Source organism: Anopheles gambiae, chromosome 2 (assembly GCF_943734735.2).
Source record: "Anopheles gambiae chromosome 2, idAnoGambNW_F1_1, whole genome shotgun sequence".
Taxonomy (NCBI): domain Eukaryota; kingdom Metazoa; phylum Arthropoda; class Insecta; order Diptera; family Culicidae; genus Anopheles; species Anopheles gambiae.
Genome location: NC_064601.1, coordinates 19,188,992 through 19,215,700, shown reverse-complemented (window position 1 = coordinate 19,215,700; position 26,709 = coordinate 19,188,992). Strand labels below are relative to the sequence as shown.

Below are 26,709 nucleotides of genomic sequence, written 5' to 3'. Positions count from 1 at the left end.
TCCGGGCGACTCCGGGCGACTCCGTACGACTCCGGACGATTCCGAACGACTCCGGATATTGCAGTGCGGACCTACCTTCCGGAGTCGATTCCGAATTTATCGGAGTCGGATCGGAGTCCACTCCGGATTTTTGCCAACTTTTCCCATCACTATTGCAGACCACTTACTTACCTTTCCAGAAAATCATTCATTTGTTTATCTGGGATTGTTGCAGGTATGAAAGCTAAATATGCTGGGCGAAGGATCCGGCTCCTTTCTGAAAATCTCTTCCAAAACCAGGGAACAACTTCTTGACATGAAGTGAGCTAGTTGTTCTAGCTCACCAAAACTAGTTGTTCTTGGCATGACGTGAGCCGAGAGCAATTCCTAATTTACCCAATAGCCCCTGCGACTTGACAAAAATATTTCCTGAAATTTGAACGTCTGATATAAGCCACAGTGGTTCTGAGCGGATCAGTTGGTCGCATGATATTTTCTGTTCTGCGTGAACGGCCTCTCAATTACACGTCCCCAGGGCGAGAATCGTACGCTGTCGTACGTGATTCCTAAGAGCTACGTTATGGCTGACCAATGTTTCTTGCGTGCGAGGGTCTACTCGTCCAGAGATCGCATTTACACTGTCCTGATGATTTCTAGAGATTTATAAATGAGAAATTTCTAAAGATACATGAATCATGGCGATACGATTCGAGGCTCGAATCACTCATCATTGTACATTCATACAACAGAATCATTAAGAAAGATTAATGAAGCACAACATTACACTAAATCCAAGGAATTTTGACAACTAAACAAAATCCAAAAATTTCATGCTCTGTGTCGGTGCGTAGTTTTCTAACAGCACAGACTGCCGCCTCAGCTCGCCTGCCTGACAGCATGAAGCGTTTGTCGAAGCGTTTCGCGTTGTCAAACCGGCAAACATTCGCGTTATTTGCACGGCTGCGATAGCAAATATTTTGTTCTTACATATCCACCACGATGGCTCGCCAGCTGACCAAACTCGGTTATCTCGATGTGAAGAAAACGTTATTTATGCTGTGCGACTTGCAGGACAAGTTTCGCCCCGGCATGAAGATGTTCGATCCAGTGATCAAAAACACTAGCAAACTGGTAAGGGGTCACCTTCGGCACGGCGCCACAGGCCGTAGTTTCGCTTATCGAGCAAGCACTAATTAAACACCCTCCTCCCTCCTTCCCATGGGCTTTGCTTGTTTCGTTTCGTAGTTGCAAGCGGGCAAAATACTGGACGTGCCACTGATCGTCACCGAACACTATCCGGAAAAGTTGGGCCGCATCGTGAGTGAGCTGGACATTTCGCACGCCAAGGGCGTATACCCGAAGACGCTGTTCAGCATGATGATACCGGATGTGCAGCGCAAGATCGAGGAACTGTACGGGGCGCAGGGTCCCGAGACGGTGGTACTGTTCGGGCTGGAATCGCACATCTGTCTCGAGCAAACGGCCATGGATTTGCTCAACAAGGGCTACACCGTGCATGTGGCGGCCGATTGTTCCGTTTCGCGCACGCAGGAGGACCGAAAGTTTGCGCTGGAGCGCCTGAAGCAGTACGGGTGCTTTGTGACGACGAGCGAAAACGTTATCTTCAAGCTGATGCGTGACAAGCAACACCCGGCCTTTGATAAGGTGCGCCATCTGGTGCGCGACCCATCGGTCGATACGGAGCTGGCCAAGCTGTAATGTGTGGGACCGGTTCGGTTCGAGTGATTTACATGGCTCCCTTTTTTAGGTGCAAGAGACGGGGACCAGGGAACTGATGGTTTGGGATGCTAAAGTGATAGAAGAATTCAAAATTCATAGATTTCGGTAGGGATTTTTTACACAACGGATGCATTTAAACAAAGTTACAGTAAAGTAAATGGTTATTAAAGTTTTTTTTTTAGTAATGTTTTATTACTTGCAAAAGATCCAGCACGGTTGAACGGAAGTGGTAACAAACTCACCATTCCCGTTCGGCAAAAAGGCCCTTGTGCTTACCTAATTGTGTGTTTCGATGAGTAGTAGGGAACAGTATGAAAAGGGAAAAGAAGAAACCGATTGAAAAAAGAAAACGTAAAAAATCCGAAGCAGCCGAGAGGGAACCTGGTTCCGTCGCCAAAACCACAGCAGAGTAATCTGACCCAACGAACGAACATATTAACAGACATCGGAGGTCACGAACACGGACGATAGTAGGGAAAACAGTAACAGCAACCGCCAGCAACGGCGCACGAACGGTGGTGGGGGTGGTGATGGCGTTGTGCCATCCCGCAGAACTGCCGCTTCGTCCGTTCCAGGCGCCGTCGACATCAGCCCGTCGCCCGTCGGCGGTACCGTCGTGGCTGGCTGGGGGCTGGGTTAGGCGTTCGACCAGATCGTACACTTTTTGGCCCGATCGACCGAGGCCAGCGTGGAGCTGAACGGGTGCCAGCTGACGGCCGTGACGGCCGCACCGCTTCCACTGTGAAAAAACCAATTCCGGTCAGTACTGCTCGGTGGCGCGGGATAAGTGTACGAGTAGTAGCGTATGTACACGTGGGCGATGGATGCATTTGATGCGCGCATGCACATGAGCAAAGCGGGTGGATGACAAAGAGAACCGAAAGGGGGTGATAGCGTAATTATTGTAGCATAAAACTAAAAAGGTTCCAATTTCTTCGTACTGGGACGGGCAAGGGGGATAGGAAGATGAAAATGATAAACTACTCTACCACCACCACCAACACCAACACCAATAGTAAGGTGAAACCCTTTTTTCAACTCACTTGGGATCCTTCAGCACCGTCTCGAGCGGTCCGTTAATGTTCCAAATGTACACCGAACCATCGGCCGAACCGGCCGCAATCCGTGAGCTCGATGGACTAAACGCCACCCGGGACCAATCGCATCCAACTTTAAAATTATCGTTACTAAAAAGCAAAATTCTTATTAGAAAAAACAAACGTCCACAGCCGCGGCTGCCAATACGAAAACCTACCGAAATGTGCGCACGATACGGTTCTGGCGCAGGTCGAGCAGGTTGATCGTGTCGTCCCGTACGCAGCTCAGCAAAAACTTCCCATCCTTGGACAGGTCGAGCGAGGTAATTTTGCCCTGCAGCGGTATGTCGTTCGCCGTACAGTCGGCCGTCCGCACGTCCCAGAAGCGTATCTTCTTGTCCACGTGGCCACTGATGAAGGAGAAGCTGTCCGTCGTGACTAGATCGTTGCAGCTCGAGCCAGCAAATTTCGTCTCCGTACCTGCAAAGGAGGGGGTGAAAGTGTGTTTTTTTTTAAAGAACTTTGCTCCATGCGACCACAACCACACTTACATGAACGATTTTTGAGGTCCCATATTTTGAGCGTCCGATCGTGGCTGCCGGTGACGAGGAAGGCGGAACCGAGGAACTTCGCCGCCAGCACCTTTCCGCTGTGCCCGGTTAGGGTGTGCTGTGGAAGGAACGAAGAAAACAGGCGACAAATTAGTAACAATTTATGGTACAGAAAATCAATCGCACGCTTATTATGGTTTGTTCGTGTGATGTAGAGTTATGATTTGTTTACACGCTTTACCGTTTGGTTCGAATATATGAACGACCATTAAAGCAACTCTAATTGGGACGCAACTGCAACTGCTGCCGCCAAGTTTATGAAGAAATTGAAGTAACTTGTAAACTATTTATTGGACGCTTTATCGCCCGTTAGGCGCTTTCCTAGCAGCATACGCCGATACGCGAAACCTGAACCTGTTGCACACGATACGATACATCAACGGCACGATGATATCATTAATTTCACATTTATTCAACGCATTCAACATTTCTATTTGCACTCGTTTACCTTTTCCCCATTCCTTTCACTGCAGGACGGGACCGGTGCTTGCTAGTTAGTTGCCATGGATACGGCGTTATATGGAGCAAATCGATTTGAACGTTTGGTGTACTGCAGATTGCATACCTTGAGGAGTTTATCTATCAAATTGCGTTTGAATTTACGTTGATGGCGACGGTTAATTTATTATTACGTGAAGTGTAGCGCGTAATAATCGTGTGTTATTGATTAAAGAGTTAAAGGAAAGCCTAAGTAATGTTGAATAATTGATTTAAACAAATTGATGAAGAATTCTATTAAACCGTTTCACCCTTACGCTCCCAAACGGTACTTCACCCCTGGCGACGGGACATATGTTTGCTGCGCAAGAAGCTCCCGTACCGTACGCAACCCGGCACGAACCCGTTTACATTCCGTGCGTAATCTCTCACCCACTAATCGAGGAGTCATTTGGGACGCGGGGTGGGCATGTTTGCAAAAGCTTATGCTGACACGTTTTCTCATTCACCCTCGATAAATCGCTACCGCAACATCCCTCAACTCCCCCAAATGAACCCACAGCTAGAAGAACCTCTCGTTGTTGTCTCCACTAGTGGGCCCCGTAGGTCTCCCGGTATGTGGTCCCCTTTTGCTTGTACTGCATAATTATCGCACCGATGCACCGATGCATCATACCCCGTGGTGGAAATGGGGCAACGGGGAGGGAGAACGGTTTTTGTAGAGCATATGTTTCCCCTATGCCGCCCCGCAACCCGCTCCACAGACGGGGCCGGATAGTGTGATGTCATAAATTTGAGCAACACTTTCCTGTTCTTCCGTTCGCCGGCACTTTGCGTGGCATGCGTAACAAATCAGTGCGTGTGTGTGTGTGTGTGCGAGAGTGCGGCCTCAATTTATGTCTTATCGCCAAACTCCTACCACCAACCTGCATCAGGAAATGTGGCACGATTGCACTGCTGCCTGTGTTTTTTTTGTTGTTGGTTGGTTGCTGTGTCGGTGGGCGTCCTTAAAATAAACGGGAAGCCTTTTCCCGTAGGCGGTCGCCGATGGTTGGCCCTCGATGCGAAATAGATTACCCCGATACCACGTGTGTCTGTAAAGCATTCAAGGGTGATTGCCAACCTGCATTAGCCAACCGGGTTGGGAGGCAATTAAGATGAAAAATGACGCGAATTTAGTCGATAATGTGGCAAAAGGAATTTTGCTCCATCGACCAGTATCGATCAACCGGGGCGAATGGTGTGGCAATGGTGGGCATGTTTTTGTTTGTAGGCTTTAGTTATGTGTTTCAATGTCGAATAAGTAACCCAAGTGCCACAAATCCACTAAACGACCACTAAACGGCTTCTAAACGACTCAAGTTCTCTACCTAAACGGAATATAGAAAGACTTCGTTTAGCAGACGGCAAACGACTCATGCATTCTAAAAATAGCAAAAAAGCTGGTGGCGCTCTCTGTTGGTGGGATACCCCAACCAGTTGAGCTTCATCGCTTGGAGGAGAGCTTTCTCATTTCCTCTGTACTGTTGTATGGTTTCGCATCGAAGTTATGCATCGCTAGAACTAGAACGGCGATACAATTGTTTAAATACTAAACTCCAACCGAAAGCACCAGTACTGAAGCAAGTGAGATTTGAGTAATGGTCGTTGGTGTTGATACCCACGTATCTGACCACACGACCATTCATATAGATTTTTGCTCGGAAAGTTAGAAGGCTATATAGGTCACGATAAGATGAAACTTGTCGAAACACATTGCGAGAAAAGGATAGCAATATAATGATGAGTTGTAATACGCCATCTATTGATCAAACCAATGAAGCTGTGGAGCTTTCATTTTTTTTCTATGGATTTCAATTTTCCAGTCGTTTAAGCTTAATCTGTGGCGCTTGGGAAGTTAAAGTCTAATCAATATCAACTGACGTTTGCACTAAAAAAGGACTTATTTCGGTAGAAAAAGATAGTGAGATTATTTCTTTCCATGAACACCCTATGAAAGGTTCAATTATACAAGCTTACTTGCAAAAATTAATCAACGACCTTGCGAGCTACCTTTCGTTAGTTATATGGCCTTTTCGCCATGGCGGCTTCAGCATTGTTTGGAGCTTCTTGACGCGCCGGGTCGGCCATTCGGAAGTGGACTTTCTTTCGTTGTTCTGATTGTTGTCTAACAGTGCCAAGATGTTGTAGATGCCAGAACAGGCTTATCGTCCAAAAACTGCCGCACGGTGTCCGTTTGAAACGATCGCGCACGCTTCTGAACGAAGTTGCTTCACGTTTTTTATCGTCTCGGTTAGAGATTTGACTGACAGGTGTCAAATTTTGTCTGCTGGTTCATGTGATACTATTATTGAAAATGCTCACAAACGCTAGCGAATGCACATCAGCATTTACTTAACAATTTCACACAGAATGACTACATAACCGATTTAAGAATAAATATAACCAACACATTTAATGTATAAAGTTGTTATTAATTCATAATTTCTTAATGTAATAATTATTTAAGTTATACACTTTATTTTTCAAACCAACGAATGGCAATTTTTGCAACGAATTATGATTTTTGCTTTTTTACAATTTATTTTGAAGTGTTATAGAAAGAATATGAAGTTCAATAGTCTGGCGTTGATACAAAATGTTGACTTAAAACAAAATCGCCCCCAGGAATCGTGTGATATGATAAAAAGTGTCTTTAAATTTCAAACCATTATACAGTTTTTAGAATGAAATGGCACACACTGCATGGAAAAATACCCAATTTATTAATATATTGTAGTAACTAGGTTCAAGACTACTGTTATTTTTTTAAAAGAAGCAGAGAAAAACGCCTCTGACAGTAGAAGAAGCCATTAACATTAATGAAGACAAAGCTGAAGTGACTCCAATACGCTCATACCACACCAAAGCTGTATCATTAATAGGAATAATCGCTTCCGTTAGGAAAAAAAAAGTAATCCAAATCATTACCACCGCCAGCTAGTAGTATTGTCACCTAGCACCTCCACCAATTCGAGGCCGATCGTCCGAAGTTTGATCGTGAAGCGGTGAAATTATTTACCTGCGACCCGGTTCCCCGCTTGTGCAGAGATGTCAGTCTGCACAATCGAACGATGCTATCGATCGAGGCGATCGAGAGGGGTTAAATAAAACCGAACCAGTGGAGTGAGGTGGGATGCAAGATATCATGGAAACCCATTTTCCAAACCACCCGCGCAACCCGGTTTATCGCAGTGGCGCTTTGGACAGGCGAGATGCACAGCACACAAGTGCATCCTCTCGGCCCGGTTCGGATTTGAGCCAACAATCCGGGCACACTGGTTCTCTCCCGGGGGCACCAAACGGCGTAGTTTGCCTGTTTGCATGCATCTTTTCCCTTCCCCACGCGTTCACTGGTGGAATTGTTTTGCTAAAAATAACATTCGAATCGCAGCATGTGCAGTACACACACGCACCTCCTAAACCACAATCGAAAGCTTCTCTTCTTGTCCTTGAACTGTCCCCATCCGCACAGATGGGCCTCTTCTTCCGGGGTGGCACTTTTACAAAACCCACTCCGAGCAACACGAAACTGTTCACGATGCAAGCAGCAACAGCAGCAGCACGGTCGAGAGCATTAGCATTGGCAGTCGAAGTCAACCTTGGTTGGCGGGTTGTGTGGTTCGCATGCACCGATTATTAAATGCACCCACAAGAGCAAGCCGGCCGCCCTAAACGCCCCACACACACACACCGCACCGCAGTTGCCCGCTGTGGGTTTTATGAATGTTTCTGAAGTGGATTTTACCGTTCCGAAAACTTGATGGCCAACTTTTGGCGCGAGCTGTGCCGTTTTTCCCGCTCGCTCGATCGCGTGGCAGTGAGCGGCAGTCGCTTGTGCACACGGTGCACACATTTTCCACCCCGGCAGCAGCCACTAGGGAAGCCGTGCACCGATCGTTTCGTGCCGTTTGAACGACTCTGTGTGCATCGAGTGAGGGGTCACACACACACACCAACGGAAGGAAAAACCTGCCGTTCGGGAATGTGGCAGGATCACTTTCTTTTTATTGGCACGAACCGGCTGGGGAGGGGGGCGAAGATCTCGGTGTCGGGGGTGTTTTAGAATGGGGCGACCTGAATGAAGACGTCCCTCGGGTTAAAAGATTGGAGCTCGAGGTATCGGTTCACTTTTGGATGATCTCCTCCCGAGCGCGCGGTTGCCTGTGTGTAGGACGCCTGTCGATAAAGCTGGTTCGTCTTTACGATTAAACAGTGCACAACTATCAAGTGAATGTGTGTTCCGGTTTCATCTTTATTAGCGCTTTAATGTTCAACAACAAATTGTATCATTAGTGCAAATTTTAACCTCAAGAAGCAAGCACAAACACGGTTCGTGCGCTAACCATTCCCGGAACCATTGGCCTGGATGTCTGGAAGAACATTTCAAAATAAACCGACTACTGAGAGTGGCGCATAAATGCTGAATGCAGCCATACAGGGTTTCCCACGATTTATTGGTTGGTTCCCACGATTTATTGGTGCGTTCCCACGATTTTTTGGTCATTTCCCATAATTTTTTGGTAGCAACCCACGATTTATTGGTCGGTTCCCAAATATTATTGGTCGGTTCCCAAATATTATTGGTCGTTTCCCAAATATTATTGGTCGGTTCCCAAATATAATATAATATAATACCGACCAATAATATTTGGGAACCGACCAATAATATTTGGGAACCGACCAATAAATCGTGGGTTGCTACCAAAAAATTATGGGAAATGACCAAAAAATCGTGGGAACGCACCAATAAATCGTGGGAACCAACCAATAAATCGTGGGAAACCCTGTAAATCATCCCACTTATTGAGCGTGACCTACCACTGACAGCTGACGGACGGATAAGTAACTGTCATCGAACGGGTGACGGCGGCTGTGGGCACAGAGAGTTCCTGCGCCAGCAGAACGACCGCAGTTGTGCAGTTTGATTTATATCCCTCCCAACCAGCTGACGAACAATCGTCCGCAGCAGCAGCAGCAGGCAGCAGGAATTGTTTTGAGGAACCCATTAACACCCTTGTGCCGTTTTGTTTTAGGCAAGAGCTGCATAAAAGATCACACCAAGAGCTGCAGAGGGATACGGTGGCCGATGGTTTGAGGCGGTAGATACCGATTGGAAATGACACACATTGCCTCCCGTACCTCGGCAATCGCTTGGTTTGGAGGCACGTTGAAGGTGGGTTTTATCGTAAAAGAACGAATGAAAGGCTGCTCTACGCTTAAAGGAACGTGCTGAGGCCGACATTACAACATGTTTACGGTTTTGTGCCTTACAGGGATTGATTATAAACCCAATTTCAAAGGTGTCAATTATGATGACCCGCTTTGTGAGTGCCTGAAGTGCTTTTTTAGAGGGTCGAGAAAGGCTTATTGTATGAAGAAAATGAAGTGTTAGCGGTGAGTTTAGCAGTTTAAGTTTGATTTGGATAGGATAAAGCAGCAAAGTTGTGTTATAAACACATGAAAAAGTAAAGAAGTATAAATCCGGTTCGAAGGACCAAATTTTCGACCACTCGAATCACTCAAGTCACCGTACTGCCTTTTCAATTTCAAGCCGATTCTAATTAATTAATACAATGTGTAACACACTTGACCTCGTCCAATATGAAGCTATATTTCTTTGCCTGCAGCGGCGCCTTTTGAAATGGACCAACTTAATCGTCTTTCCCGGTTGCACCCACCGTCCAAACGCCGTACGTTCGCCCAAGCGACGAACCCTCAAACCCATCTACATGGCTAAATGGGCATATAAATATAGCAATAACCATAGCAATAAATACCACCATAATAATTATCATTCTACGTGTGTGTTTGTCTCCTCCACGCTCTTCCCCTTCTTCGGCTGTTTAGTTCGACTCAGGTGGAAAAATGAATCGGCGGCAAGATCAACCCATCAGGTCGGGTCCCGTCAGTTTGTCGCCGCTTTTTCCTTGCTTTCCTGCGATCTGCACGAACCTGCGATCCGCAACAGTACGAGGGTGCAAAGCTCGTTCTAATGCAAATTATGATCGACAGTAGCGTAAACTATCTTCCAAATAGCCTTTTTTTTCCTCCACCGATAGCGTTCTTATGCTCGTGTATGCAGCGCGTTCGTGCGTTGGGCTGTAATGCGATCTTTACCATTAACTCTTTCCTTTGCTGACCATCGAACGAAGCATCACCAACGACCGGAGAGCAGCCGCAAACACCGTCTCAGTCATATTGTAAGCAAACGGCGGTGCACATTATGCTCGACCATAAAAATTCTAACTAGAATCCCGTACCCGTCCTCAGCTGCTTTTCCCGCTGGTTGGGTTCGTCGCTTCGGCTTCGCTTCTTGTATTCTAATTGATTTTTTGTCATCATTAACAAACGATCGTTGCGGGTTGCTTTATACCGGTGCCCTGCGTACCCAGCAGCACGTTTCTTTGGTCCGAGGAACTGCTTTTCTCCTTGCTGGACAGGGCACAACCGATCATCCGGAACGGGGAAAGGCCTGGCGCCATTATGCTAAAGCGATGATGCGCCCCATTAGGATCGAAGTGGCGCTGGCTCTCAAGTTCTCTTCTTTCCACGCGCACGCGGGTAAAATGCAATTCCCAACGTGTATGTGATTATTACGGTTAATAACAATCGTAATGATAATTGTAGAACAAAACCGGCCAGTTTGGGGGGGAGCAATTTATTATCCTCGTTCTCCCTCCTGCTTTTGTTGTTGTTCGAAAGCAGATGTGAAGAAAAGCTACCCTTACCGCGTGGAATTTCGCTTTCTGCGTGAGGGCACGGTGGCTTATCGCACCAATCCGTCAATTATCTCACCTCAACTGATGGCCGAGCCAGCGGTAATCGGTTTGCTGATGCGCTCAGATCATGCTCGGTAGCCGCCCTTGCTTCATTATTTCACACGCCAGCAGCTCTGCCCCGTAGCCGATCGTGCGGATCGTTCAGAGGTGTCAACATGGCACGCTGCCGCCTGTAAACAACTGTCCTGTGCGGGCAGTGACAAACAAAAACTAAATGCCAATCCACCTCAAGAGGGGTGGATTTGATCGGTATCGAACTCCGGATAAAACCGATCTAATTAAATCGCTTCCTTTCCCCCCAAGCAACGAAAGACCTGCGTAAGCGATGCCATCGACAGCAAGCGACGAACCCCTTATTCCGCTTATCCGCAGCAATCCGTTGCTGACGTTGTACGACGCGTTGACATGACGCGTAATGCTTCCGCAACCGGACCCCTCCATTTGCGGTGCCCGTTTTTATTGACACTAATTATATAGTGCTCCATAGCAGGGCAGTGCGCTCCGCGCCGGTCAAATCAAAGCTAGAACAAAACGAAATCAGATCAGAATCGTACGATCAGCCCCTCGATCAGCGTGTGGAATCTGTTTCCATTCCCAGGGCCCGGCCGGTGACATTTATGTGACATAATTGCATCAGTACAAACACCTCTGGAGCACGGCGATACTCTAATTAGCACCGGGGTAGACGATTTCCACCCCTTTCTTCGGGATTCACATTCCGTTGATCGACAGTGCAGGCGTTATGGAAAAAGGGGGTTTAAAAACGACAACGATTCCAAAACAACAAAACAAAAAAAAATGACAACCTTTGCCAACAAAATGCGTGGCTGGCTGTGTTTGCGCGCGCGCGCGCAAATGCCAGCCAGAGGCAGGCGTACGATCCGGTTTGCCACAGGCGAAATTAAATTGAAAACTATTTATTGGCCACAATTAATTGCACACACACATACTCTTCTTCGGGCTTGCGAGGGCAATTTTATTTGCAGACAATTTTTCTCCCCATTGCCCCGGCCGTTTAATATGCTATCTATTTTTATTAGTTCGCGTGGTTGCTGCGAGAGTTCGCTACCCCACGCCACCGCCCAGCTAAAAAAAGGGGAAGGTTGTGGTGTTTTTTGCTTCTTTCTTCTCCCCACCACGGGTTCAGGGCGCTTAACTTTGCCCTTTTCTTGCCCGATGCCCTTTTCAGCCCGGGCTGGGGGGGGGTTTGGGTTTTGCAAAAGGTGTAAGAGCAAGCGGATGCGGTAATTAATTAATTAAAACAAAATATAATTTCCAACAAACAACCAGGCCCGCGCGGTGCGTGCTCGTGGGCCCTTTGCAGGTTCTCGGTTGGATCGTGTGTAAAAGATTTTCATCACCAAAGGAGCCGAAGGAACGCGCGTTCGCTGCTGCTGCTGCAAAAAAGGGGGATCCTTCCCCGAGAATGACTGCCAGAACGGTGCTGCGCGTTGTTTTATTGCCCCTAGGGACATGCCCGACTCGGTGGAAAGAATGAACGACGATCATACCAAACCGCGGAGTGCGGCCCGGAGAGTAGTGTAGGGCAAATCGCTGACAAGAGCTTTGAAGGGGAATGGTTGGTGGCACAGCAGCAGCAGCAGCAGCAGCAGCGGCAGCAACGATCACCGTAAGTGCATCTAATAAATTTTGACAAACCACCACCGACGTCGGTTTTTGTGCTGCGTGTGTTGAACCGATCGATTGCAGGTTTATGCAATCGCGATCATCGCACAACGCACCATAAAGGCTACGGCAAAAGCATGGGGGGGGGGGGGATGAGGGCGTTAATGGTAAATTATTTTACTGCCAATAGAGTTAACCTCGCGTACGCGCGGCAGGTACGTACGAAGCATTATTTAAAACTCCAATCATAAGGCTTCCCCCCAAAAGGAAAGGATGGTGCATCCCGACCGTACCGCCGGGGTGAGCATTATAAATAACGCATGATAACGCGCTGGGGATGTTATCCCGACCGTTACACTGACGGAGAGGCAGAGGGAGGGAGGGGGGAGGGCAGTGGATTATGGTGTAATTGAAAAATTACTTCACCATCATAAATTGATCGACCAAACAAGTTGTGGCGCTAGCCACCAGGTTCGTCGCCTGTTTGCCCGTCCGCTTTGCTAGCCGCTGCCGGTCCTTTGCGTGCGCGTGTGAAGGGTTTTGGCCTGTGCTAGAAGCGCACAGCGAATCGATCGAGTGACCGAGCAGTGGTCGCTCCCGGTCCCGGGCTAATTGATGGTGTACATGGAGCCCACAACAAGGAGCCCAACAGCCGCGAGATTAAGGCCCAGGAACGAGCGTGGTGGCGTGGCGTTCTTCAAATGCTGGCGATGTGTTGCAGTCGGCTTGCTACATGGCGGTGGTTTCAGCAGCTTGGCGCATTCAGCTAATTTACCCGGCTCCACTACACTCACTACTGCAGCAGACTGTATACAAACAAATAATGAATCCACCGACTCGAAGGAGATTGAATTCAAAAATCGTTCCTCCAGCACACGGCAAACTGCACCATTTGATCATTCACCGCTCGAAAGTCCCGTAAGCTAAATCTCTATCCGGCCCGTACGCCCGTGGAAAATTAATTCACCCATCTCGGCCCCACCACCACACTTCCGGACAGTCGCATTCGGAGCAGGGACGGCGGATTCCTTTTTGCTGGCCCGTCCGCAACGAATGTGTCAGAACTGGAGCTGCAGAGGGACGCGACCGGCAAGCCTTTGTCATTTCCAATCACGTACCGGGCCGCGTATTGCAGCAGCAGCAGCAGAACGGGCTGCATCCAGAAGGGTCATGATAATTTCCATCACTCATACATTTTATCCCCCTCGCCCCTCCCGCACCATATCGGTCTTTTTCCTCAGTTGGGCATATTTGCGGATGTTCGGCGCGTTTTATTCGCGCGTTCGCGGGTTCACGATCCCGTGTGGGCCTCCGGCAAGCGGCAAACACATGGCTTGTTCTACACGCTTGTCCGCTTGCAGTGGCACAGGACCGGTGGCACGTCTGTGCGGTGGCGTATTTTGCATTATTAATTCTTCTGCGCGCGCGCGCGTTCGCAGTTTGCATTACGGAAGCTGGCGCACGTTTATTTTTTGAGTGCGCTGACGTGCACACGATTCGGTTCGCGTAAAATCCGGCGCTGCAGCGCACACCATGCCATGATGCGTTAGGTGAAGTAGAATGCTGCTTGTTTCGCCTCGGTCAGGTATGCTGGTGCCGTGGAGTAAAGCTCATTTGCCACCCGCTAGGTTCGTGCTGCATATTGCGCTGATGAGCTTTGTCCGACGGTTCGGTGTGTGGCACGGTTACGTGCTCCGTGAACGTATACCAATCAGCTGTCAGTTTTGTCAGGGGTGTGGCAAAAATTCTATTCCTAAATAAAGCGCGTTACCGCTAGAACTCATCAGAGAGAGAGAGAGAGAGAGAGAGAGAGAGAGAGAGTTTCGAGGGATAGGTGCCATCATCCCGACACATCGTGTTAAACAGCAGGCAATATGTATGATATTTAATTAAAATCAAAACCACCCAGTACTAATTGTGACGGAACGCAACAGGTTCGATACGCACAGGCACACTCTACGAACTTGTACGTGTGGAAGCATATGCAACCGTTTCTGATGGGTAAGAGTGGCTCAATCAGTGGCTTTGAACGCTTAAATTTACTACTTTTTTCGAGTGAAACATAATAGTATGATTATACAACACTGATACATCTTGACTTAATAACACTATTAATAAAAATACAGCTTTAAATGAATATCTTGAGGATTTTGCACCGGTTTTGGTCATTAACATCGGCACATTAGATAATTCCTATTGGATTCTAGATGAGCCTGCCTATAAGGGATGTGACAGAGTCCACTTCGCCTTAATGTAAAGCTCACTTATCTTAAAAAAATAATCAAGAAAGTGTCCCAAAATTATGAAATCGCTTGGAAAACTCTGTATCATACAAAATGCAATCATTCTCTGTATACATTGAACGAATGATGGAAGTAAAAGTGTTGGAATTGTGGCACTATGCGTTGGAATACGCGTTATAAAGGCTTTTCTCACTTATTTGATAATTGATTTATTTCTTTCACTAATATGAAATCATGAAGATATCCAAAGGTCTTTAGAGAAGCATTTCATATTCGTAAGATTGAGCAATCCATATAAGCATTATAAAAAAATGAATTAAATCCATTAAACCATCACAGCCTGTGACATGTATCTCAGAGGTGGCAGAAGTAGTCCCCCGGTATCGGTACTACTACACATTGTTTAATGTAAATTTATGGCCCGCTTTATGATTTCCCGATCGCGCACGATCGTTGCGCACGCCAATCCTGCAACCAAAACCTCATCAAAGAACCATCACGGCGGAGACCACCTAACAAGCAGTGCCCCTTCTAACCGCTCCTGATTTGTCCGACATGAACGCGATTGTTTACGCGAGCTCTCACACATGACCACATAAGTAACGAACCGAACCAGCAGTGAATTTGCCGCGACAGTACGCTACGGGCCGCTAGGATTACTCCATTTGCACTTAAGCACCACCGCCGTATTTATGGGCCCCGAATGGGGAAGGCTTAATGAAAAACCGATCTCGCACATCGTAGGCTGGGGACAGCGACAGCGAACCCAAGGTATCCAGGTCGCACCAGTAGCGCACACCACCTGGAAAGGATAGACTTATCTCACAAATGGTTGTAGCATCGAGAATCGAACCAATCGAATGACAAATGAAGGAAGCATCGCTTATGGTGGCCACCTAGAAACCGATCGAGCACCACGACATTGCGAATCGGTTCCCCGGTATCGCGGGGGACCGTGTTTTGTCGCACTCGCGGGTGCAATCGCGTATGGCCGCTGCGGTGAAAGCGGCTTACGCAGCAGGCTTAAGGCGATACGAGCGAGGACCTTTGCACCGGAGGCAGCATCAACGACATTGCCACCCACGGTATACCGTCACTGAAGAGCAAACAAAAACACCAGCAAATCGCCACCTTCCGTCCTGCGAAGGGATGGATCTGTAGCAAAAAAAAAAAAAAAGATCCGTCCCCATATCGGAACTACCGCCCACGCGCGTGTGTCGCGATAAAACTGTTGAATGCTTTTAACTTATCGACACTTCGACGGTTGTCCGGGGCTTCTGGGGTAGCGCGTTCATTACCGCAGCGCGGGCCGCAAAAACGAACAACATAGCATCCAGCTTTTTGTGGTTTGCATTTGAATTTTTATTGCATCTTACTTAATTGCACCCGCGGGGCGTTCGGTGCAGGGCGAGTAGACGACACCAAAGGGGGCGCGCGCGCGTACGTGTGAGCACGATGGAGCAGCAGCGTGTTGCTCAATTTCGGTCCGATCGTACCAAATCGAACAACACTCTTCCATTAGGACACGCCACCCCATCGATTGAGCTTGACCAGTGCGCTGCGAGTGTATGTACTAAATGGTTTGCCGAACCGGGTTCGCCAGAAACGATCTCCTGCCCGTTTCAATCGATGGGCGCGCACTCGCGATCCCTTTGAATTAGTGAGGCCAAGCGGGAAACCTTTGCAAAGCGTACACAAACAAACAAAAAAAAAAAACTCCCCTAACCATTCGATTCGTATCTTTGCTGATCGGAGCTGCTGGTGCGTGTTGCCCAGTTAAGCCATCGTCGTAAAAGTGCACGGAAAAGTGCAGCTGGGCGAGAGACATAAAAGAGATAGGTTGCACACAGTACACACGCGTATTATGGTGCAGTTTTGCAGCAGCAGTCGGACTAATCTTTCCTAGTTGGGGATGCGTGCGATGGGCCGCTATCGATCGGAGGGGGGTGGAGGTGTAGAGATCTGTAAAATTTGCATAGAAAATAATTATGCGTCACATTTTTTGCTGTCGCTTATCTTGGGCACCGCTAGCAACGGTGAAGTAAAGGGTGTTCCAGCGGGAAATGTTGGGATACGATTTAGAAAGTTAGCTTATTCTTTACTAAGTACAATAAGATCGTTTTTATGTCTTATAATTAATTATCTTTTCCATCCATTTTGTAATCCATATCATCGTGATAGAACTTTATTTTAATATTTGTTAATTACACGCAATCAAATTGACAAGGGAAAGTTTCTCTATTCTAAGAGTGAAGAGAATTTTACTCGTTAAATTAGAAAATTGAAGCTTTCACCCTGTGCCAGTCAATCTATTCATCCACCGAGCTATATTATTAAATGACAGTTTTGTTCACGATGAAAATGCTTGAAGCTTGTAGTATATTTAGATCTAATTCTATTGAAGTAATGTCATACACTAAATGTTAAACCCCATATAAAAGCATAGTTAATCGTCATGTTCAATCGTCAATTTATGCAGTATTGATTTAAGAGCTTTTTATGAATCTTATTATTGATCTATGAACAACATTTTGTAGCGAAATCTTTGTGACACTATTCGTAAAGATGTTGTTACCAAGAATTACTGATAATCTACATATGATTCTTCAAGAACACCAGCAATAAAAAATGAAGTGTGGACAGTCCAGTTTAACTTCATTTGGGACGGATCACCCTTTGCGTGATTACGGTACACAAGTTACGGCTTAGGGTGGAAAAATAATTGCCAGATGCATCAAAAAGACATGATGGTTGAACACCAGGCTCAATTGTTTATGTACACAATAAGCTAGAAAGCTTTCAAATAACAACGAATTGTTTTTGAAGATTACTTTTCAGTTACATTCTGTATGTGCTCCACAATAATACGTTTGCGAGCCACTTGCGCACAACTTTTCCAGCAACCTAATGCTGCATCTATGCACGGGCTTTACAGATTCGCACCATCTTCCCGGAACACGCAAACAAAGACACTGCGGTGCGAGGCTAAAACTAGAAACGCTTGCGCATTTGGTTGCATTTAAAACACGGGCCGATTATTCAATGGATCCCCTCCGTGCCCTTGGATTCCCCCCCCCTCCCTCCCTTAGATGCCTCACCGATCCATTCGGCAACAATGTTGCAACTGCTGCTGGGTGGCTAGCATCTCGGCTTCCGTGTACTACCGCATCTGCATCCCCGCCTGACCTGCCCACCTGCCACAACAGGGGTGACACCGGGATCAAAGCTGTCATCTCGCCGGCATAAGAGAACTGGCCCGATTCAAACATGCCGATATGCACCCCACCGACGGTGCTCCAATCCCGTCCACTGTCCCGTTCCTGTGCCTTGCCTAGCCTTCCATTGGCGGGGATGATGTTGTTCCCGGTGTTGTGGGTGGTGTGCGGTAGTACAATTTCACCAAAAGCCCGCGAGTGCGAGGAACGAAGGGTGCAACACGGGTGGAACCTCATTAAAATAGTGTTCTCTTCCCTCCCCCCCTCCAGGCTGCTTCAGTTCTTTTCAGTTTTAATAAACATAAACCGCACCCGGCACGTCACATTTGCCACGCGGTGTTTGTGCGCGACAAGACCTCTGGGAGGGAACCGTTGGGTGTAGTGTGTCCGCTCTCGAGCCCTGCGCTGGGATCAGAGTTTTCGATCAATTGCATTGAATTGGAGCGCACCTGTCGACAGTTTGGCGACAGTTTTCGTCGGCTCGTTTCGCTCGGCTACCTACGGGTTGGCTCACTCGAAGGCCGAGGCAATTTGGGTTTCGGTTCGTTTTGCTTACCTCGAAAGCGGCCAACCGTACACAGCCTGTCACAGCCGTTTGATCGATGGCGATACCGGTGGTGTACTTTACGTTTTGAGGTGAGACTCCTTCTGCCAGACGCCGGGAACATCAATCCAAAACCCCGGAGAGCAGAAACAGTTAGAACTGGGTTACGGCAGCCAGGGTGGAAGAATTCCGGCAAAGCCCATCCACATCGGTGCTAATAGTGCGACGAATCCACAATGCACCCAGTGAAAGGAAACACACACACACATAGACACACACACTTCTCTTCTCAGCCTTTAGTCTTTTTAGCTCATCAGACTTCCTCGTTTTGGGGGGACACGACATCTCAGAAGAAGCCCGTGCGGGAAAAAGCCGTTTGACAATCGATCGCTGCTGCTTGTTCTACAAGCATATGCTGTATAAGGACATCCCTTAGCAAGAGATGGATTGAGCTCTTGCCTCCCCCCATGGAAACTACTTGACATCCATCCATCCTGGTGGTGCGGCATTGCACCGAGAGAGAGAGAGAGAGAGAGTCAGACAGCGAGCATCAAACGTCAATTTGCTCGCGGGCACATTAAGTCATCAGTGCAAGTTTACATCGACCACAGCGACGTGGGGACAGTGTTTCTTTGCTGTCACTCTATTGGGACCCTCATTTGGTACAGTGAAATCGAAAAACAAACCCCCTATAAACACACACACACAACAAATCACCCACATACTTGACCGCCCACCGTAGCTCGGCGCAATGGTTGCGCACGTGAAGCGCGGAAGATCGCGCACGCCGGTGGCCGGTGCTTTGTTGCAGAGTTTGCAGGCTAATTGGAAGTGGAGCGAAATGGTACTGCCATGCTTTTTTCCAGGAGCACCCGTTGTGCCTGGGCGAAAGTTCCGGACATTATTGTACACCGTGGTGGGGTGTGCGGTGGACAACAGCACGAACCATTGCTCCAATATTTATTGGACGTGCTTGTGCGGGCTTTTGTGTGACATATGCCACCGACGGGATGAATGATCGCCCGGAAGATCGCCACTAGCAACTTGGCGAGGAGCCCTGGTTTTGCTCAGGTAAATGTACGGTGTGGGTTTAATGGGATATTTTATTTTAGGGGTTTGTTTGTCCAAGATGCACACTGTTGGTCCGGTGTGTGTTGGAGGTGTAGATCGTAAAAGGCGAACAAACATTCTCTTTCGGCTAGGGGGGGAGGGGGGGGGGGAGGTGTTTCATTTGTCATACGGAATGTTGGCACGCGAACCTTCTCTGAATTGCATCTGAATTCTGTGTTGATGGGTGGCAGCGTGGTTTGTGTAAATTGTAAGTCAGCATTTGCATAGTAATCTCCCTTAAGCATTCTGGGACACAACTCGTCGCATTTATGTCATTTTTGATGACATTTTTCAATCATAGTTTTTAGACTTTGAGCAAAGTATGCACAAACATCAATGTATTTCAGCAATGTGGAATGAGTTGGTACGCTCATGTTTGTCAACAATTCAACTACAATGATGTCAGAAGTTGTAAAAGCTGGAACATCAATCGAGCAGATCATTAGGTCGTCACTATCTAAAATTCGACGTAGTTATTTTCCTATATCTCGACCTTTTCGCAGGTTGTTGAGGGAGTTGTTGAGGCTCTGCTCTTTTGTAAGGGATGTAGTATTCGTATGGTTTACACGTTGATCCTCCTAAATGCTAGGGATCGCTACACATGAAGAATTCTTTCGAATATATCTTCAATCGCATGCGTTCTTGTGGTGTGGACCCTTACCGTGAACGTTTATGGGTCGACCTAGAAGAGATCTATGTAAAAGAGAAGAGATCTCTCCCCCCAGCATTTCCTATGTTCATGTCCATGAAATAATGTTCTAATATAATCTAAACAAGTTATTTTCATCAGGAATAACTAATCAGGCTTCAAAGGATGCATGACGAAACAGTCGGAAAGGCTATTCTTATTTTAGTATGGTCTATTTACTATACTCCAAGGAAATAATACTTAAAAAACCCTCTTCTAAATCCAAATGAACATTGCCCTATAGACGTCGATTATGTATCCAAACGTCAAACGTCAGCATCCGCTATGAACTTATTACTCAGCCCAATAATTAACCAATAATAGAGGGGGGAAAAGCTGCCATAGAAATACCGCCAACGCTTGCCGTTAGAGGACCAGTACAAAACCCCAATAAGAAGATTACACAAACCAAACTACACCAATCCTAACCCTTTTCATGGGCTCTAGAAGAAAAAAAAACACACACACACACACACACATTCCAGCCGTGGAAAGAGGGGCTCTGACTGCTCTTTTAATCTCGAAATGACAATGCTCGGTACCACCCCATCATCATCATCATCCACCGAAGGGGTACCACACCGAGGCGCATTGGTTTGTGCCTGACTGTCTTCCCATGTGCCCATATTCCCAACCCCCTCCCCCCTACCCGCTCCTCGATGCCGGTTCGGTACCGGGTTCCGATGCATATCTGCTACTGACCCATTTTTACCTCCAACGGCTGGAGGAGGTAAATTCCATCCATCAGTCATGTGAAAGATTGCTCTAATTCGACTCGTCTGTGCGGCCACCAGTACTCCCCGGCACATTGTGTGTGTGTGTGAGTGTGGAGTTGGCCAGTTTATGGATTTTTCCTACAATTTTCGCCTCTGCAAGTAAAGATCACCAAACGATGCGGTCTAACGAACGAACGACGAACCTCATTGGGCTTCTCGGCACGTCTGCTGCTGTTGGCCGTTGGCGGTACTAGCGCTCATACTAGAAAGGGCCCAAAAAGCAAAAAAAAGTACACACTCACTTCCGATTGCCCCCCCCCCTCCACCGGGAGGGCAGTCAATCGGCGTCTCTAGGGCGACTGCTAGGGCGAGATGATCAGCTTGATGATCGGCAATGATTTTACGATTGCCCATATTGGTCACAAAACTGCAAATTCACCAGCAGAGTGCGCTTCCCCAGAGCAATGTGTGTGTCGTGTGTGTGTGTACGGTTTATATTTTTTCTCGGGACATCAGCAGCAACTCAAAAAAAAGCAAACAAAAAAAAACGAGAGGAACTAAACTTTCCGTCCAACTCCAAGCTGTCCTCCATTTGGGTCTGCTACTGTCATGCGAATGAGTCGGTGGAATTGGCGCTATGTAGTGGGGATTGGTGGCAACCTTCTGACCAAGATTCGAATCGAAGTAAGTCAATAAAATCAAATTGAATATTTATTTCCCATTCCCGGTGTGGTACTTGGCTCGTTCGCTCTTTCTCTCTCTCTCTCTCTCAGTATCTTTCTTGCTATTGGAATACATAGGTTAAGCGATAGCGAGGAGATGGATCGACCGCAGAGCGTAAGATAATATCATCGGCCGAATCTTTGCACCCTCCCCAAAATGACAATGCCGGAATGTCGCCCGAGTGGGGCCCCATTCCGGCAGCAGCCTCACGGAAAAATGGAAGATGCATCCGCGAAATGCAATCGGCCAGCGTCTGTGTTCGAGTGAATGTCAATCGATTTAGCTCCCACAACAACAACCACCCGCACGATTCATTTCCATTTCCGGACGCCAGCGACAGAGTGCCACCGAGTTTTGCGGTCACCCCAGCCGCCAGTTGTTAGCGGGCCATTTTGTTAGGCGAATTAATATGTGCACCCACCTGCTTCCACCCACCTGCTTTTGCTTTTGCATTGCTGCGTCCAAATCGAAATGTCTCCAAAAAGGAAACTAGCAGACTGCAACAGTTCTGGTTTGCGTTTCATGATGAGCTTTTTTTGCTGGAGATGTGGGGACGGGTTCGCAATTGCCGAGTTTTCCTCTCCGACCATCGGCTGGCGGCTGTGAGCAGCGGCAGGAGCGGGAAGGACGGTATCGCGAAAAAACGACCCCGGTAAGGAATCGCACGGGAAAACGGTGCCACGACGCTCGTGGTAGCCTGAAGAGGGTCAAAATTTACATAAAGTCACCTGTCAAGCGATGCGCCGCGCTCTTCCTTTTTGCTGGCGTCCACCATTTCACCAGCTCCCCCCGGTGGTGCCGGTGCGGGCTGCGCGCTGAGCGTTTCTTTCGGGTCTCTTTTTCTCCGCTGTGCGCATTTTCATCTTCATTTACCTGCCCCTGTATTGCGAGTTGTACTTTTCCTTCGGCTCTCAAGTTGCTCGCAAGCTTTACAATTTGAAGATAGGGGTGGAAAAAAAAAATCAAACAACAAACCAAAAAAGAAACATGATGAAGATGCGCACACAGAGGGCAACCGTTTTGCAGTCCCTCACACACACACACACACACATAGAAACACACAGTGATCCGAATGAAAAAAGGGTCAGAAAAAGGAACCACACGGTTTGTGTCACTGCGGGAAATGGCGACATTTCTCATGGAATAATCGTCTGTCGGGCGCAGGAATATGAGCAATTGATTATGTCCTCCCCCCCCCCCCCACCCCTCACCCACTTCTTCCACCTCTCCCTCTGGGAGACTCGGATGTGCGTCACCGTGGTTTGTCGTAGCCACGCACGCCCGTTGGCTACACGCTGATGGATGACGCTTCTGGTCGCGACGGGACCAGTTAACTTCCCGAGTTTCCCGCGCCAGCGAACGATCGATGGGTGCCGGGTGCTGTTGTTGTGGCTGGCTGGTTAGCTGACTGTAGATGCCGGGATGAAGATAGCACTGATTGGAATGTGGCCATTCCGATGTGCGACAGGCGACACAGCAGCAGCAGCAGCAGCAGCAGCAGTTGCACACGATGCACACGAACAACAAGTTCGCTTTCCCTGCTGCCCGTTCCACGCCGCGTTGCACACTCATGCCCCCCCCCCCCTTGGGACGTGGGCGCTGGGCTGGGAAAAGTCAATCGATACATCAAGCTGAGTGTACGTGAAGAAAGTACGCAATTGGCAGCGGGTACAGGTCACAGTGATGCGCCAACGGTGTGATACGGCTGTGAAAATGGACATTAAACGGTTCGCCTAACGCGCGCGCATACCATCTGGGCCACGGATTTTTGTCATCCATCTTTTTTTTCGGTGTAGTGGTCGATGGTGTCGTGTGTTATTTGCTTGGCAGTGAAACAGTTTATCAACATGAATAAGTGTGTTAACATTTTCCCCAACCCACCACTCAACAGCAACAGAACATCAACTGGGTCAGCGTTGATCAGTCACACTGTTTAGCACGATTGTTTGCACGACTGTTCCTCCGCATAAAAGTATGTTTTTGCATAAAAATGCCGCTCGTTCGCCGAACAAACGATGCAAACTGGAGCACAACACAGCGCAGGACGTGATGTGCAGTGCTTCCATATTGCTAATTGAATTGTACGCAGCCAGCGAACTGTCGAACAAACACGCTTAATCAGCCTTTCCCGTAGTTCCCTGTGGCGCAGACTACGTAATGTGCCGGCAGAACTCATAATCGCGTGTGAATCGGAACATTAATGGGGGAAGATGGTATATATCGAGCAACGCCTACGGAGGCGTTTGCGGCGGGTCTTTCGCTGTAGTAAGCCTTGGGACGGGCACACCGGCCGAACACGAGCAACGAGCAGCCGGATGCTGCTGCTTAGCCGTTTCCCATTGTGGCCTTAGCAACGAAGCAGCGTGCGGGGCCATATTCATAAGTTACACAACATCAATTAGATAGGCATTCGTGCATAAGTTGCTGTGGTTTAGTGCCACACAGGAGTGCGTTTCCGGTTCGGTTTTGGTGCCGGGAGGCACTCCGGGCTATATGTTTTAGTCATAATTTGCACAAGCAAAAGCTTTGCCACGGTGGAGGGAATCGGTTCGTGCCGAGATGGTAATACGTCTTCGCGTCGACCTTCATCTACGAGAGCCGGGATGAATGTGGGTTCTCTGGGCTTGAACTTGAACACCTCATTTGCAGTGCTCTATTTTTAATAATTATCACACATACACACATACGTACAAACACAGAAGCGTACACGCCTGCTAAATCTGGCTGGGCTTTTGTGAGCACGAGGCTCTGCTTTGAATTTCCGTGCCTGAGACCGCGGACTATTATTAGATCGCATTCCTGCGAGGTGATGCGCTCCGACACCGGCTAATGGTGCTCAAATCGATGGCGCAGGATGTGTGTCCGAGGATGTGGAACGTTTGGAAACAATGAAACGTTTGACCCCGTACGCCCACAACGACCACGTCGAGGCCAAACGTACGCGAGCGTCAGGAAGGATGAAAGGTTCATCGCGTACACTTTACAACCTGGATTGAAAAGTCTCGAAGACGGTCAGCGAGAATTGAATCCCAGCGGGGTCAATCGTCGATATTCCGGACCTTGGGGAGGGAACATCATCGACAAACGAGACAAACGGGTTCCGATCGAGCTTGCTGCCGTTTTACTATCAAGCTCGGCGCGACCCAACAACCTTCACGCGGGTGACGCCGGGTCGGATATTGCAGCCAAGCACCGGCAGGGCGACCGAATGTGGGTGACCTGGAAAGCGATCGCGATTCCATTACACCTGATGGCCATCACCGGACGGGATGTGGATGGCGACCACCGACGACCGTTCGTGCCGTACCGTTTGATCGTCACCAGCACCGAAGCGAAGATCAAAGGCAAGCGATAGGTGGTCGGCCGGTGATGACTGTTCCATCTTCTAGCCGTTCTAGGGACGTGCTCTAAGGGCAAAAAAAAGGGAAAGCACTCTACCCCATTAACGGGCCGCGCAAGATGAGCCGCTCAATTAGGCCAACCGGGGCCCCCCCTCACAAAATCAAGATCACCCGTAAATCATGCGCCGCTCGTGCCAAAACGGCCGAAAAGCCAAATGGGCACCGCAAACCATGGCACGTTTTGCACCAACCAAACCCCGGCAACCGGAACGTCAATCAAGATTTGCGGAGTACGTTTGGACGACACCGTGACACCTTCGCCGGTGGATGCAGCGCGACCTTCACCGATACTAACCGGGCGGGAGGGGCACATTAATCATCGTCAGGGTGTTCGAGACCGTTAGCTGGGTTTGGGGTGTTAGCTAGAGCCACGCCAAGATGCGATACTTCTCCTTCCCTGCGGCAGGCCCGGTGACAGGTGCATTTTTCATCCATCGAAGCGTGCGGAGGGAAATGGAAATGTTTTCTAACATGGCGGTTGGTTAGCAGATGAGCATTGAGAAGTTACTTTGTATGTCAACACAGCGAGGAAGAACTACGGGTACGAGGTTTCGGTGTACTGTGTGGGATGAGCCTAACGTGTGCGGTACTTCGAAAAGCATCTCTCAGCCCGGTAGACTGCGAGCCTAGCCGCATGTTTTCCCTTTCCCCTGCTTGGCGCGCGTGGGCTGCTCGACGACACACGACGACGATGCTGATGTGCAGGGAGCTCGCGATGTGTGGCCCTTTTGCGAGCAACCCCCGAAGCGGCTGGTGGCCATGTCGCACCGGGACCTGCGATGACCTGCCGATGAGCGATTACCGTGTCTGCCTGTGTTTGTTAATGCGCTGACCTGGAAGTTGCGGAATCGCATGCCCTACCGGATCGCTGCTGCTGCTGCTGCTGCTCCACTTTGCGTACCTACATCATGGGGCAGCGTTTGGGGGCAAATCGAAGCTGCGACCTCCACCAAAAGCCTAAACATGAAGACTCGATACTTGTCTTCATCTAATCACAGTATTGCAGACAAACGTTTGGAATGAAAATTCCAGCAGGTAATGCTTCCTCTACGATCTCTCTCTCTCTCTTACGCCCTCTTAAATTGCGTAGAAAGCTGGCTTTTGGAAGAAGCAGACTTCAAATAATTTTGGGTATTTTTTGGACAATTGAAACCTACAATAATATCTCACCCACCAAGGAACCCGCAAGAGGATGATACACTTCACCTTACGGTTCAGTTACGCTAAAGCGGATACTCCACTCCACTCCACTCGGTACGGCCAACATCCACCTCGGGTCTATGGTCTCTGCATCGCGGAATGTCTATGATTAAGCGATAGCGATCTTCGGCCTCGATCTGTCGTTTGGGGAATTTCGTTCGCGTGAACGACTCACACTTGATCGCGTGGTCGATAGCATAGAAGGAAGCAGTAGGAGCAGTAGCGCCTCACCATGTTGTGGAGAGTGTTGCTGTAGTCCTCCTCAGGAAACGTGGAAGGGTGGCGATTAGTGTGTTTCGTGTTTCAAACACCTTCTTTTTATTCCCCTACTTCCAGCTTTGCGAAGGATAGCTTAACCAAAATGAAGTAGCGACCGTTTGCGATGTAGAGAGATGGAGCCCGATAGAGAGATAGAGAGAGAGGGAGAGAATCTACAACTACACCGTGCAAAATGGGTGAAATGTGTATTTGCACTATGTGTGCTTCTTGACGCAATAACATCTCCCCGCACGGGTTTCCCAGATTCGTGGCTGAATTCGTGTACGAATCGAACGGTTTTGCATACTTCGCACCCCGAACTGGTGGGCGCGTTCTTCCCTTTCTTTCTCTCCCAAGAT

The 26,709-nt window shown here is 48.4% G+C and overlaps 2 protein-coding genes across 2 annotated transcripts in view; one reads left to right on the top strand and one right to left on the bottom strand.

The window, feature by feature from the left end:
* The first annotated feature begins 847 nt into the window (after positions 1-847).
* Positions 848-1,888, top strand: LOC1273650 (isochorismatase domain-containing protein 1). The gene is made up of 2 exons (XM_312652.5): positions 848-1,110; positions 1,225-1,888. Exons 1-2 carry the CDS (start codon positions 979-981, stop codon positions 1,696-1,698), a joined length of 606 nt encoding a protein of 201 aa, XP_312652.3. The 5' UTR covers positions 848-978; the 3' UTR covers positions 1,699-1,888.
* A 1-nt stretch (position 1,889) lies between these two features.
* Positions 1,890-26,709, bottom strand: part of LOC1273655 (autophagy-related protein 16-1) — a 248,291-nt gene continuing 223,471 nt past the window's right edge. Inside the window, exons 4-7 of the mRNA XM_003436038.2 lie at positions 3,308-3,425; positions 2,975-3,236; positions 2,763-2,906; positions 1,890-2,458 (exon numbers count right to left, since the gene is read on the bottom strand). Of these exons, the coding sequence (XP_003436086.2) occupies positions 2,356-2,458; positions 2,763-2,906; positions 2,975-3,236; positions 3,308-3,425 (627 nt within the window). The 3' untranslated portion in view covers positions 1,890-2,355. The remainder of the gene's footprint in view (positions 2,459-2,762; positions 2,907-2,974; positions 3,237-3,307; positions 3,426-26,709) is intronic.